The 15,576-nt window shown below is 36.9% G+C and overlaps 1 protein-coding gene across 3 annotated transcripts in view; it reads right to left on the reverse strand.

Moving 5' to 3' along the window:
• Nucleotides 1-246: 246 nt before the first annotated feature.
• KCNT2 (potassium sodium-activated channel subfamily T member 2) overlaps nt 247-15,576 on the reverse strand; it is an 88,190-nt gene continuing 72,860 nt past the window's right edge. For 2 of the 3 annotated variants that reach the window (XM_018079139.2, XM_018079137.2), the window contains 5 exons: nt 13,222-13,305; nt 11,874-12,002; nt 7,081-7,381; nt 4,937-5,021; nt 247-3,798 (listed from right to left, as the gene is read on the reverse strand). In XM_018079139.2, coding sequence (XP_017934628.1) covers nt 3,687-3,798; nt 4,937-5,021; nt 7,081-7,381; nt 11,874-12,002; nt 13,222-13,305 — 711 coding nt within the window. In that variant the 3' untranslated portion in view covers nt 247-3,686. Of the gene's footprint in view, nt 3,799-4,936; nt 5,022-7,080; nt 7,382-9,473; nt 9,495-11,873; nt 12,003-13,221; nt 13,306-15,576 lie in introns of all 3 variants that reach the window. The other variant, XM_018079136.2, reaches the window with a different exon arrangement.

The following is a 15,576-nucleotide window of genomic DNA, read 5'->3' on the forward strand; positions in this document are numbered from 1 at the left end:
GTTACTTCTGGTGCACTTGATGCTGGAATTTATTTGTTAGTGGTTTTTGGTTCATTGGTAAATAAAGACGTGTAAGAAACATTCAGTGATATATTTTTGTATACTTTAAAATTGTTTAAGAGTAGTTGTAGTAGGAAGTCGTTTGTGAGAGTGGAAGCATGTATGCTGGGAATTCTTTTAATTTCCAAGACATAATTTCATGACAAGTTCATTAACTCACTGTACTGCAGGCTTTAAAAACTCAAACTCTGTGCTTTTTACTTTGTATGTGAATTAAAGCATGTTGTGGAATTGGAGCGAAATAGTTAAGGAAACACACTGCATTCCATTAAAACAGTTCTTGTGACTTTTTATTGCAGACTAGGTAACACATTTTCATAGGTAGGTCTGGCTTTGCTTGAGCATTCTCTTCTGAGAATGAAGCAGTTATTAATTGCTAGAACTTCCCTCACTGGGACTGTGACTGTGGGTACCAAACTGCTTGGTCTGTGTTAAGATAGTGTTGGGAAAGCTGGACATCTTGGAGCTGCTGATAGAAGTGTGTCAGGAGGAAAAATGCATTCATTTAAGCACAGATAGAAATAGTCTTTTTTTCATAGCTCTAGATTTTTCTCTTTACTGAGTGAATTGTTGCCAGATCAAACTCCTCTGCTCAATAGTCATCTGACCCTGCTTGTTCTAGAGCTTCATTATCTCTTCTCCAGCTCCGAGCATAAAGATTACTGTTCCTCAGTCTGGTCTCCAGTCCAGTTAGGCTTGTATTATGTTTCTGATAATCACGAGGAAAGAAGGCATGTGAACATAAGATTGCCTGTAGGATGACCATAAAAGAATTGCCTCCCTGGTCACTGAAGGAAAGTGCATACTGTCTCATTCATATGGTACTTGGGATGGTTTTTGAAAGATCTAAATCCCACTAGAACAAAGTATCTGTGAGGATATTCCAGAGGAAGCAAAGCTGTTCTGCTTTCAATGTGAAGGGCAGTATTATTCTGAATAACTGAACTTTGTGGTATATTATTCATGGGTTATTAGAACTTCTGCTTCATAAGATGTTGTTGTTAATTTTTATTACCTTGCTTGTCTTCCAGTAGATTTTGAAGAGAACTAAGTATTTTGTTCAGAAAGGTTGTCTTGCACTCATTTTAGAGACTGTAAGTGTCTCCAGCTGTCTTTGTGTTTGCTTTAGCAAATCTTCTGAGGCTAATGAGCAATTAGAAATCCATTAGGCCTGGAGAAATATCAGGACACATTAGATGCTACTCTTCACATCTAGCTGAGCAGCAATTCTGCTGAGTTGAGTGGGAAAACGGACACACCTGACTGCTTGTTTATACTGCTTTATTGGCTGTTAAATGTGAGGACTCCAGTCCTAGCTATAGATCCTTTCAGCAGAGTGTCCTTAAATCTGTGGTGCATTATAGGCAGTGTACAGGGAATGCCTGTGAAACAGTGTGTGAATCACCCTAAAAGCAGGCTATATGCCTGCTGGAGGGTAGCCATGTTTCTGGAATCCTGCCTGCCTCCTTGAGACTCTGTTAGAAAAGCCTTTGGTATGAAACAAAAGATCTTCCTAATATTTTGGAGTGAACACTTATAAGAAATTTGTATTTTTTTTTAAATATGGATCTGGAATACTGTCTTCTCCCCAGAGACATGGAAAATAGAAAGTTATTCACAGTGCACACACAGACTTTTCTGGGATAACTTGTATGACAGGTCTTGGACAAGATCCTGTACCATATATGTTTTTTAAAAAAAAACTGTAGACTTCAGTCTGTGCAGCTGTTTCAATTTTCTTTTTTCCTCCCACAGTGCCCATTTGAAATATTTCATCAGAATAATCTGATAAATTACTAGTGTGTGTGGAAAAAACACTATGAATAATAATGGACTCTAAGGAGAACCACTGAAACCCTTCTGGACCATGATGCTACTTCAATATGTCAATGTAAAAAAAAAAACCTGCTGGGAAACTTCTTTCCACTTATCCTTTTTCCTGTTAAAACTGGTACTCTTGGTCTTCTGAGAGCTGCAGTCCAGTCTGAGACCTCTGTGGTTTTTTGTAACTGTAGCTTTAGGATTTCTGAATTAAGATGGAACAGATTTTTTAAATTTTGGAAGAATGAAGAGGAAGGGAGGCGTTAACAGTAGATTTGATGTCATTCCTAATATGAACATGACTTGATTACAACATCCTTACAATGCTGATAAATATACTCAAATCCATGAGTTGCTCACTTGGCAACTTGGCTGTGGGGGTATTTTTTGGTTTTTTTTTATCCAGAAATAGAATGTAGTTCTATCGATGAATATAGAATAGAATCTAAATAATTCTGACTGATTTTTTGGTACAAGTAGGACATCAAGGATGTTCAAAGAATAATCAGACAGTAGACTGCCAAATTTCTTGTACTGGTTCTATGTAGGTAAGTGTAACAGTAGGGTTTTTTAAACCTTAAGTATGTTCTTCCCAGTTTGTGACAGATGGCAGAGCAAGAACATGATTTTGGATGATCCTGTACAGGTATGCTTAATTTCATAAAAAGCTTGACCAGTTGTGGCATACAGACTGGAGATTCTGTAGCAGCTCCAGGTGTTTCATATACAAGCAGATGCTTTCTTGGGTACTTCATGCCAAAACAGAGGTTTTAAATCCATAATGCTTTTTCACATAATGTGGAATTACATTCATTTTATGGAATGGGATAAAAATTTCTTTAATTTTCAGTGGGATACATCATTTCATATGAAAATGTATCACATTTGGGTAATCTGGATGACTGGGCATGTACATGCTTTGGGCAGTTTCAGTTCTGGCATATTCACAAAAATGGAAAGGACTTGCGGTAGGAATCATTCCCTAGAGGGATGTTCTCACTTCTGTATTATTGTCTATTCAGGCTTCTCTAGGCAAACTCGCTAAGGTTCAAAGGATTACATTTCACCTGAGCTACCATTGTATGCAGCTTCACACAGATTGTACCTTCCCAGTTTTTTGCAAGTCTGGGGGGTTGCCTGTGTGAGATGACAGGGATTTTCCTCCAGCTGGGCTCCTCTTTCAGTGGATGTGTCTCAGATCTCAACCTCTGCAGAGCGACTGGGTTATGTCATTCAACCTGATCTGTGTAAACCCAAAGAACTAATGCTCAGGTCCTGGAGGCTAAAATGGGACCTAAACTAACCTGTTCTAATACAAACGGATGACAGGCTGAGATTGAAAAATATTTCAAAGACTGAATTCTTGACACGCAGAGCCTTGCTGGCAGCTTTAGGTATTAATGTATTTTCTACTACAAATTATCCATTGTCTCTCTGTGGGCATCAGATAATCTGATGTAGATCAGAAGCTTAGTCACTGACATGCTGTCACCTTGATAAATACGCTTAGAAGCATCTAAGCAAAACATATGATGAAATCTGACATTTGTTCATATTGGTTAAATAGCAAACAGGTGTCATAATTCTGTTAGGCTGACAAAGTTCAACTATCATACTCAACAGGCCACAAGCCTGACAATCCCTGAAATTAAGAGTTTCTAGGCACCACATTTCTACATTTGGTCACTTACCCACTGTCATTTTGTTTCCAAAATCTGAATAAAATATACCACTCAGTTTTCAAAATGGTTAGTGGAAACAACATGTGTATAAAATTGTCTCTTAATTTTGTGATGAATTACAAATCAAAGTTGTGTTTCCTCCCTGGTGTCTTGTCCCACTGTATTGCAGAAGCTGTCTTTTCGGCTGGGTGCAGCATTTGGAACATAAGTCAATGGATCAGGTCGGATCAAGTATCTACAAAAAGAAATTATAACTGTTATTAAAACAATGTGGTGCAAGCAGGGATAAGTGCATAGAGTTGTAATGTTGAAAAGATCTGAGGAAGACTTAGAGACTTACTTTGAAGGTGCTTAATCTAATTCCTGCTGGGTAACTTGGACACTCAGTAGCATCACTCACTTTAGGAGCTAATAACAAAGGTTTTTCACATTTTGGCTACCCAGACATTATGTATATGTACCAGGCACAGTGAAAACTTACTTGAACTGACAGCTGCTTTGCTAAGAACTGTATGTGTCAATGCATTGCCTTTATTCATTATACCTTAAAGAATAAACAAGCAGTCCACAGAGTTGTTTCTAAAAGAAAACAATGGATAGTTCTTGTCATTGTGCTCAATTATTAAAAGCCAGATGTTGATAATCTTGGTGTAGGCTGACATTCTGGAGCTGGATTCTTTCTCTAACAGCTTTTCCTCCTTGTGAGCAAGCAATGAGGTGGGTCAGCAGTGACGTGGAGGCCCCTGCACAGCTGGGCTCTCTGGTCTCTTGCCCATGGAGCAGATGGGGCATGTTAGTAGAGCAAACCAAAGACAGAAATGGCTCAGGACCTTAACACAGCTGTCACATATTCTTCAATAAGAAACAATGCTTAGATAACTAAAATTCTTGGCTTTCAAAACTTTTTTGACAGTTCAAATTTGTGTTCATTTTTTTCTCATGTAGCCTGCAAAAATTCCTGGTAAGCAGGGGAAAACATTTCCTGTGTTAAGGTCATGCCATTAAGCATGAATATCACATGATATTCAGGGGAAGACTTCTATTTGCTTTAATAATCTTCGGATCTATGTAATAAAATCCTACTTGAAAATACTGATTTTAAGGGGTTCATCTTCCTATTAAGACTGGGTAGCTAAATTACAGGCAAAAGTTTAAGGAGAATAAATATTAATTTTTAATATGTACACACATAGTATAATTAGATGGCTATTTAAATAGAAGTTTCTTTTTTTTTTTTTTTTGCAGATGTATGGGAACATTTGGAGTTCTTTTCCAGCAGAAAGATAATAAAAGGAATTCAGGCAGAAAGTGCAAACCAGAAATTTTGCAGGTCTTGTAACTTTATTTTTTTTTATGTGGACGCTTTAACTTACACTATATCATTCAGCTCTAATCTTGTATCTGGAGAAGGATTGATCAGGATGTAAGAAAGGGTGTTCTGATGATCATTCATTTCATCTAGAGAACAGAAAAAAATGTACCAAATGAATTATATTTACAAATGAATTGTGAAAAGTAGTATTTCTGACAAACTAATTTGATAAAAGATCTTCTTTGGTTCAGAAAGCTGTCAAAAAGTGTCTGATTGTCAGAGTGATTTCAAATAAGTTTAGCAACTTCTTTTCAACTGTACTTGAATTGGAACTGACATGTTATCTTTTGAGTTACTAGCTCAAAAAATATCCTGGTTTCTTTCTGAATGTTTTAAAAATCTTCTTTTTCTTTTTTCAGTCATAACAGTTCTGAATGTAACCCAACTTTAAGGTGATTTACCAGCCTGCCCTGCAGCATAGGTAAGTATGTGGGAAGTAGTGACTTCCATCCTCAGCTGGCATTGAGTTCAAGTGATCAAGGTTAAGTGCAGGTGTATGGCACTCTCATTCATTTCCAGATTTGGTCAACATAAACCTCTTTTCTCTTTTTCCATATATCTAGCAAGCATTTCTCTTTTACCACCTGTGCCAACGGCTTGAAATGTGAAGGCTGTATGAATGGAAATTGGTATGCCTTCCTTGCATTTTTCATTATTCTTCTACTGATGTGTTGAAAATGAAGGCTGACTTTTTTTTTTAAGGTTTTTGCTGTTCTATAGACGGTACATAATCATCCTAAATCTGACTAATGAAACAAATGCTTACTTTCAGCTTTTAACTAGGATTTGACAGCAGAAGCAGTAGTACAACAAAGTTTTCTTGTTATTACCGTAAATATGAATCAAATTTACAAAACTTCTCTGTGCTTGATCAAATGTTATTGTGGCCTGTGAAACTCCTGGAAAATATTGAGTCCTGAATCTTTCTGCAGAGAGTTGTATAGAATACACAAAGAAAGAAGGAATAGTAATTATCCATTTGGACTGTGGAAAAAAAGATACTGTATTTACATATTTGATATGTAGATATTAAGCAAAACTACAGCTATATATTCTGTAGCAGCCTTCTCTTGCAGTTAAGTTGATTTTGTGTTGGTACTAACAATAATGACTACTGTTGGGTTGTACATTGCTATTGATATCAAAATTGGTTATTGCCATTGGTTATTGATGTTTTGAACGTGCATTAAGAATGTTTATTGTTAAACAGACAAATAAAACTATCCATTCTGCAGGAAATACCCCATTTACCTTCAGCAGATGGATATTTTATGGATAAGTCAAATTTAAAAATAATTATGTTGAAAAATGAAGAGTAATGCTTTTGTAAAAGAGAACATTTTGGATTCCTTAAGTGAAAATTGAGCATGGGAACCCCAGTGTTGCTGCTTCAGAAGTAGAAAGCACCAAGTTGCACATTGGACTTACTGTGCAGACTAATAAGCTGGGATCTAGAAATACTTGGTGTTTCTAGGAAACTAGAATCCATAGTTCTGGGGTCAAGGCCATAGAAAGGCAACCCAGGCAGCTGTGGTGCATGTATTAATAAGTGTTGCAGAGCTCTTGTCAATAGCTTAAAAAAAGCAAACCTACAAACTAAAATGGAACAAACTAAAAAGCAACCCAACATCAGCCTTGTTGGAGAAGGACTTGATGGATAAAAATGTTAAAGACCTAATGAAATATGCTTCATAAAAAATTACTGTAATGTGACAATTTGGCGCTATTTTTAAGAATTGTGGAGAAAATGCAGTATCCTTCACATATGAAAACTCCCCACCTTGACATGTGAGTGAACTTTTACAACAGTTCTGCCTTCATCTGTATTTGAACATGTTTGTGGAAATAAGGTGCAGCTGTTCAATGACAGGGTAATGTACATTCAGCATATACATGTCATATGCTAAACATAAATGTGACTGACATGCTGCCTTCTGAGCTTTCCATATGAACACAGGAATGAGTGATAATAGAATGGACTAAAAACATTCTGTTACTCTTGGTAAACGAAAAAAAAAAGACCCTAAACCAACAGAACAAAAACATTATCATAAAGTTAATATTTTGCTTATGGCACCCTCAGTTCTTAAAAATGAGCTCAGCTTGCATAATGCTAATGTTATTGAAGTATTATAATAGCAATACCGTATCCTGCTGGAGAAAGGCCCAGATGCTTCATTCTGTTTTTCACAAGCTCAGCAAGCTCCTGTCTTTCTGACCTCCTGTAAAGGTTCATTCGCTGCTGGTTGATCTTCTCTGCTGTTTTCCCCGAGTGCCTGGGTGCTCTCCTGCTCAGCCGCCGCGCCCACTGCATGCTCTTCCGTCGCAGCAGGGGATGGTCAGACTGGTCACTGGAGGTTGAGTTCCGATGGTTACCGCGATAACTAAACTGTTCTTTGGTGTCTTTCGTGTCTTCCCATTCTTCCACGCTGATAGAGATTTGAGACTTGAAAGGAAAACAACAAGAGAGATTAAGGGCTTTACAAAATGGAAGCAGATTAAGATGTTCTCTCCTCTTTTCAGCAGTGCAGTTGAACGTGTGTTTTGGTTGCAGTACTTAGCAAGTGTTCCTGAATGGGCATTCTTTAATTAGGCTTTGAATTTTTATGTAAAAAGCTCATTTATGATACAAATATGTTTGTCAAAGTTGTGTTATTTAATGCTTGATTCCACTTTGATTCTGAGAAGAGCAACTCTAGCCTGACACTGCCCTTCCTGAATCTAGGAATCTTTTCTGAATGACTTCTCCACTTCCTTCCCAGTCTGCATATTTGCGGCCAGAAATTCAATTCCGTAACTGCTTTTTAGATGTATGTGGTGGATTCATTAAGTAATAGTTCAACTTTGGCTGCACCGTTTTCAGCACTCTTTTAAGACCACAGGTAGAATGTGCCTGTTAACTGTATCTCAAATTCCCAGGCACATATGAAAGTATGAAGTATAAAACAAAGATTATGTAAATGAACTGGCTGAGTTTATACGAATCCCCTAGAAGAGAAAGAATTCACAATATGCTGAAAGTTATCATTGAATAAAGAAAATTTAAACCAAGAGCTATTTAATGGCCTTTTCCCATTAATGTGAAATCTGAAAGCAAGAATCTGCTTATCTCATCAGTGTTTAATACAAGCTTTCTTTAAGAGGCTCACCAGCCTTTCCCACATAGAATCTGTAAGGTTCCTGGAGTCCATAAAACAGTATTTGATATGAGTCAGTTGTATAGAGTGTGAAAGATACTTAAATATTTCACTTTTGCACAAACTAGCTTTTATCTGTGTAAAAAAAAAAAAAAAAGGCAACAAACAAACCCAAACAGACAGCAAAACAATCAAAACAAACACTACAAATGTTTGAGTGTTGTAGCACTTCAATAAAATCACATTTTTAATAATCTAGACTAGGATGTTGTAATAAACCTCATGCAAAGACCATCTAATTTATTGAGGCTCTTCAGCGTAGTCTGCAATAGAAAAGAGATTATTTGTTGTTTTTTTCTTAAGACGATATGATCTTTGAAGTTTTGTTACTGACTCAGCTGATGTTGTTTTGGGAAGGGCATAAAAGAGAACCCTAGATCCCTTTGTACAGGAATGCTATTTGATTTTGTTGCTGTTTGTTAAATTGTCATTTTGGTTTTGTGCATATTTTACAGTAAGGATTAAGGTAGGCAGACTATATTCCATATGATAAGGTGCTACTTATGGATAGGATGGAGCTATTTGGTGTGAACAAATCAGATACAAACTGAGTATAAAGGATGGTCTTGTTTTGCCTTTCTTCCTGCCTGCATTGGTAGCTTTCCTTGTCCAGCTTCTGATAAAACAGTCATCTGGACTGTAGTACTGAAAAGGCAGAGACCAATCATCATCATAACAGTTAAGTATTTACTTAGATGAGCATTATGTTGATAAAGCTGTGCAGAATGGCCCTTTGCTTTATGCAAGAGGAAAAAGTTCAACTGTTTAACAACAAAACAAAACCAAAGAACCCCAGACTCTCTTTCAGAAGCAGCACGGAAGTGTCTCCCAGTGGCAGCTGTTAAATACACAGAAGATAAAAGCACAGCACAGAGTACTTCTTTGTGTCCCCCTCTGTTTTAATCAGCCTCAAATTTCATTTAAAAATACTTTTTGAAAGCCCCAGTCTGTCAGCTTCCAGATTTTCAGTAAGACGTTTGTGTCTAGAACAATTCTGCTTTAAGATCTATTTACCCAAGGATGATCCCCTGTACAGTTCCATTTTCTGTAAGGACTTTATTCCCCCAGTTTAACTTTACACGCTATTTCTGGCTGGGATTGAGTTAAATTTCTTCACAGTAGCCTGTATGGGACAGTGTTTTGGATTTGTGATGGAAACAGTGCTTAACTTATTGAACTGCCTTTATCTTAGCCCACGAGTTTTCCCACTTTTACCCTTTCAGTTTTCTCCCCCGTTGCACCTTGGGGAGAGCGAGCAAGCGAGTGGCTGTGGGGGGTTTACTGCCTCCCGGGCTTAAACCATGACACCCAGCAACAGGCAGACAATCAGTTAATACTTACTTGTGAAGCCATTTCTCGGGACTGACAAATGAAGGGGAAAAAGAAAACAAAAGACAATTTAAACAGAAGTGAATGTAAAGAAACAGACATGGACCATTTACCAGGAATCACAGAAAATCACCTACTGAGGTAGTAAAAAAAAGATTTCATCTCTCTTTTTTATTTTTATTTTTTTTTAATGAAATGGAAATGGTTTGAATCATAGGTGTGACGGTCATTGAGAGGCAGGCTAGATTCACTTGTTATTTAGTTACCAAATCACTGAAACCTCGCTTTATTTTGAAAGGAATTATCTGTCAGTGAGGTGAGGGCTTCTCTTTTGCATAGTAAAAAAAGGAGGTGCCAAATGATAAATTGTAGATATAAAAATATTAATATTGGCATATATTGTTCCTGTGACTCGAGTTAACCATTAACTGACAGTTACTGTGTTACTGTGCAGTAAAAATGAAGTTCCAAAAGTCTGTTTAAACTCAAATTGATATTCATGTTGGAGGTTCTCTGAGTAACAAACCTTCAAGTTTATGGTTAAAATCCATATTCCTGAGTAACAGAGCAATTTACTTTTCTCTAACTTCCATTTTAAAGATCTCATCCAATGGCTTAATGTATTGAAAAGCTAAAATGGTAGGCCACGCTAATATTATTTGATTAGGGAAATCAGTCAAAAATTCCTTCAGCTTAAAAATATCAACAGCTGCTTTTTTTGTCACATAATAAACAAGCAGTGCCACTCTTCCACATTTGTCCAGTACTTGACAATTAGAAAATTTAACCAGGAGATTTCTCCAACCTCCTTCTGCATCATCTATCTGATCTAAATCAAATTCTTCACCTGTGAAAGGTGGTAGGACCTAATATAGAACTCTTATCTACCAGACAGAGGCTTCCAGGCTGATTTGAGTGTCTGAATGTTTTAACAAACTGCTTCTTTGCAAAAGAAAATTACTACCTCCAGCTAAATCTGGGTCTGGTCTAATCAAGTATCCAGGCTCTTGAGCAGCTGCATGTGTACAGGCTCCAGCGGTTCCCAATGAAAATATTGAAAATATTTGAAAGATCTTTAATTTATCAGTTAAGCTTGTCTCAGAAGATGAATTTGAGTGTATATGCTTGCCCCCTGAACATCCTGCCAAAAAAATATAAAAGTTCACGTAGAAAAGATGAGGGTTACTCTTGTAGTTACCCCTCCCCTGTGCAAATCCTATTTGCCAGTCAGCCTGTATATTTGAAATCTTATGAAAATGCAGAAAGATAAAAACTAAGGGCACCAAAAATGCACTCTTCACAATATGTTGTATACTCACAGTTCAACTTTTTTTCATTCTCTTTTTTGTACCTGAAGTTAAATAGCCAACCCTATTCTCTCAGAACATGAGGATAAAGCATCGCCATGAATTTTATCTTATCCTTATTTAATGAATTCTTAAAATCTGATATCTCCTGTGTTTTCCTGAAAGCTATGACAGACTTTTTTTTATGTTAGCAGTGAGACTGACTACATTCTTCCCCAAGGAATGATTTTGATGGATTATGTTAATGCTGCTATATTTAAAAAATCATTTGACATTATTGCAGTGACACAGTCCACTGGCTAAGCAGTAAAAGCCACCTGCAGAGACAGTGGTGGTCCCCAAAGAGAGACACTGGGAACCGGGTGGAATCTTGCATAGATTTTTTTTCTCTCTTTTTTTCAAATTAACTTCATCTGAATGTTTTTACTTACTTCAGGATAAGTCTTGCAGTTAAGCATTATATGCCTTAGTGTTTTCTAATATTTTTCCAAAATATGGAAAAAAAATACAAATTGCCTGCCTCAGAAATCAGTGTAAACTATGTCTGAGTATTTCAGAAGGAAGGAGGAAGTTGTTGCTCAGTGTTATATTTTAGAGCTGCTTTGGAGCCATGGTTTAATGAGATGTACCAATGGTCACATAAACAAATGGCTAATACATGACAGAAATAAGAGCTGCCCAAACAAACAAAAAAGTATGTTAAGTAGTCGGGGAAAAGTTCTTTTGTCATTCTTTATACGTATATTCAGTAAACACATGAATACATATTTCAAAAATTGCCACTGTTTGGCTGCTATATTTAGAGATATCCCACAATACTTTTAATAACACTAACTAGAAATGAGCAACAAGAGACTAAATTAAAAAGTTGTGTGAATAGTGAAATGCCACCTGTTTCGATACAATGTTGATATTCTTGCCAGACCTGACAGAGGACCTGGTTATAGAGCTTGTTACACACACTGCCATTAGTCACCACCTGCATGTTCAAACCAGAGCCTGTCCCAGCTGTGCCAGAGTTAGTGTGACCACGTATGTGTCAGCAGAGGGAGGCCTTGTATACTTTGTAATCAAATCCAAAGGAAAGCACAGTAAACTGACGTACCTCGGATGTTGAAAGCTTTTGGGATTCTGTCCTATAGACTCCAATTGGAATGTCTCCTGTAGAAGAACAAAGTTTCTGATACAGTCTGGCATATGTCCTAATCCATAGATCCTCTTCTGTGATTTTCATCTGAACAAATAATAATAGGAGGGAGAACTTTTAAATCTTGAGGGCTTATCACTTGTTCACCATGCTACGCATGAAAAAAAAAAAAAAAACTAAACACTAACTGGTAATTATCATATTGTAGTATTGCACCTTTGCTCCACAACAAATCTGGAACTTCCACTGAGTTTGTAATACTGTTTCTTTTGCTTTCTCCCTGTTTAGAGGACATTGCAGTGCAAGCAGTTCAGTCTTACGAACTTCTGGTCTTGTTTTCAAGTTACTTAAAAACTTACATGGTATCCTTCATCCAGTGTTCATATTTGAGTAAAATATAAAAGAATGAACTAAATATTGGCAGCAGTAAGAAGCTGGTGATGGACAGACTCCAGAGTGCATGAGGATTTTGAATGCAGCCAAATTCACTGTTCACTAGACTGCAGGCTGAATATCTGGGGAGAAGAGAGTGGGGAGGAAGTAATACACTAAGCATAAATGGCATAAGGAAGTCTTAAATGAAGCTCAATTATTTCATTACTATGACACCAGCCTTATTTCAAGATGAAAATGAGCTCCTTTTTAGAGATTCAATTCTCTTACATTCACTGTAACAAAGCTTAATGATTGACCAAGAAATACATAATTGGTTTCTATTGAAGCAGCTTTTGTAAACCATCATTGATAACTTCCTTTTAGAGTACAACATCCTGCAATTCTTTTTAGGTCCCTAGAAAGCAACTTGAATTGATCTGTTTACCAGCTAGGGAATGATGGGTGTGGGAGAAAACAGAAGGGTGGGGTTTATTTTAATAATAATGTTAGTGATTTTATTTTTCATGTGTGTATATACACATAAAAATTGCACTGGGGAATACTGACATACATAGCCAGACTGTGCAATATAGATAGTGCTTCCTGGGGTTTATATACTTAATTTTTAAGTTGTTTGCTAAACTGCCATTGCCACGTCATACAAAATGCACTTTTCCTGTGTTTTCCTGACTTTCCTATTTTCCTCTTTGCTTTATAAACTATATTGTATTTTCTTGGGAGGTGTTTTTTGCTATGGAACTAAAAATGTGTGTTTTCTATCAAATTTTCCTGTCTTTTCCCCTGGTGAAAAAGGAAACAGATGGCCTTTCTTGGACTTACACAAAAGGAAATGCCATACAAAGACATTGCAGACAGCAGAGAATCTTCTCTGGTACTCTGTACTAATTTTTTATTTTTTTTAATAACTTACAGAACAAAGAAACCCAGATCCTGGTGTGGTATCAAGTCCCAGCAGAAGTCTTGTAATAGAAATCATATAATCTTTCACAAATGACTGCCAGATTTTTTAACAGGAGAGACGGAAAAGAAAGAAAAAAGCTTTAATGAACAGATGAGCAGGTAACCATTAGCACCATGTATGAATTTCAAAGAAATTGAACATCTGTTTTTACAATCCATCTCTTTAAGTATCTTATCACTGTGGAAATAGCTATTCCTTTTTTTTTGCTGAATTTACTTACATAAAGTTAAGTTTTCTAGTTTGGCTCTGCATGTGCATGCAGTGTACATTCAGGATTCAGAAGACCGAGGCATAATAAGGCACCATAAAAGCAAAGATGAGTGTAGACATAAGATCAATGGAAGTAAAGTCTTAGCCTTACCAGGTGTGAAATTATAATGAACTCTTCTGTGCAAAAGAAATGCTGTCATATGCTAAATGGGTCTGAGAAGTGGGTAATACTGAGATGAAACTGCTATTAGTTTAATTCAAATGAGTAATTTTATGGTTTTTTAAGGGTTCATCTGTCTTGTCTCAGCCCAGGCTTGTTGCTGTGCTAACAGAAGTGTGTTGCTATTGGTTAAAAGGCAGAAATTAAGCTCAATGTAGAAGTGTAGGCTAAGGCTGGGAATTAGCTGACATTAGATCAGCTAAAAATCACAAATATTTTTCCTCATGAGTTCGGATGCTGGAATTAGAGGGCCATGTGGGTGCTCTTCTAGCTGTGGTAAAACTGTTCATTGCCACCTCTTGGGTGTAGCAGGGCAGGATTCAGGGCTGGCTGTCAGTCCTTGTTGGAACACAACGTACAGTTAACTGTTTTGGCTTCATGCAAACAGAGAGCTAGCAAATAGGTTTTCATAAAGAAATACCTTACAAAGGTATTCTATAAATCCTTTATGGAATCTGAATTTGTTTAAACTCAGAAGCTAGACAGATTTAATTTGATACACAGTGATTCAACTATTTTAATTTTTACACTGGTAATCTTCCAGTGTGATGGGCTAAATGCTAATGAGCATCTTGAAGAAATTTTTTTTGTAACTTTCACTTATTGTTTATCTTGGCTGCATCATTTATGCTGTGAAATTTTTGTTAGATTACTAAGTGTATTCACCAGGATTTGCCAGGCCAAGTTTTCATTTTTCAGTCAGTGCCCTAAAGATAATTCAAAGGGTTTTCTTTTGGCCTGTAACAGGAAGCCCCAGATGAATCCTGCTGTTCTTCATGTCATTTACTCTGTTCTTTGTATGCAGAAGATAAAAATGCTGTACAGAAAAGGATGGAACCATGAAAAAGAACAGAGTTGCTTTCATAGCATTTCTAACTTGGAATAAGGAAGATAATTCTAGAACAATGACAGTTCACCCATGAGCAGTAGGAGCTCAAAGAAAGGACATGGAATTTAAGTGAGAATAAGTGTGTGGGTCCTTTTGTTTTAAACACTTTGTATGAATGGTGTTAGTCTGTCAAGTCATAGCATGACTGTTCACATCTAGGAGGAAATATAAAATATTGAAGTGATTTGCTGGCAGGAGTTGTTGGTAATGACAGATTTGTTTATAAGTGTCTTCATATTCTTTTTTTTTTTTTTTTTTTTTAGTTTTGCAGTATGTGATGTTGATATTCTGGGTCATGATTATGAAGATGTTTTATATGCAAATACACCTGTTTCTAGAGCATCTAGAATGTATATGTCCATATACATGACTGGTTTCCATATTAATGACTTCTTGACAGAAGTTTAGCTACAGTAATTCTATTTATGTTGAAGTTGCCTACAGGAAATTTATTGGAAGTAGAATTGCAATGAAAGAATATCTTTCATGTACAAAATTACTAAGTTCCCTGCAACAGTGTTTCACACCTGAATACAAAAGCTGTCAACAGCCTGTTTCTAGGAACAAAGTAGGTAGCTGCTTTAGGTGAGCAGATTACATGGGCCATGGTGGTGTTGCTGCTTATTGTGTCTACCTTGATCCTTGAAAGCAAGTGCTGGGGGCTGCTGTTTGGTCATCCTGATGTATCAGGGTGTGCAGCAACATGGTCACTGCTGAAGAGCAAGCAATATTGTCCTATTTTTCCACCCTGAAACTAGAAACTACTACCTTCATTTACCCTGACTCTGTACTTTCTGATATTTTCTCTTCAACTGTCTGAGGCTGTTGCCCTTCCCTTATTCCCACTGACTGGCATCACTACCTTTTGCACGAGGAGCTCCATCCTGGATTCTGGGTAACAAGGTTGAGTGCTGCCTTTTCTTCCCCCATTCAGTAACCACTGAATATATTCCATGTTAGGATGTGAATACCTTACTTTAAAATA

This window comes from Manacus vitellinus, unplaced genomic scaffold (genome assembly GCF_001715985.3).
Source record: "Manacus vitellinus isolate BGI_N305 unplaced genomic scaffold, ASM171598v3 scaffold_44_pilon, whole genome shotgun sequence".
In the NCBI taxonomy this organism is placed as follows: Eukaryota; Metazoa; Chordata; class Aves; order Passeriformes; family Pipridae; genus Manacus; species Manacus vitellinus.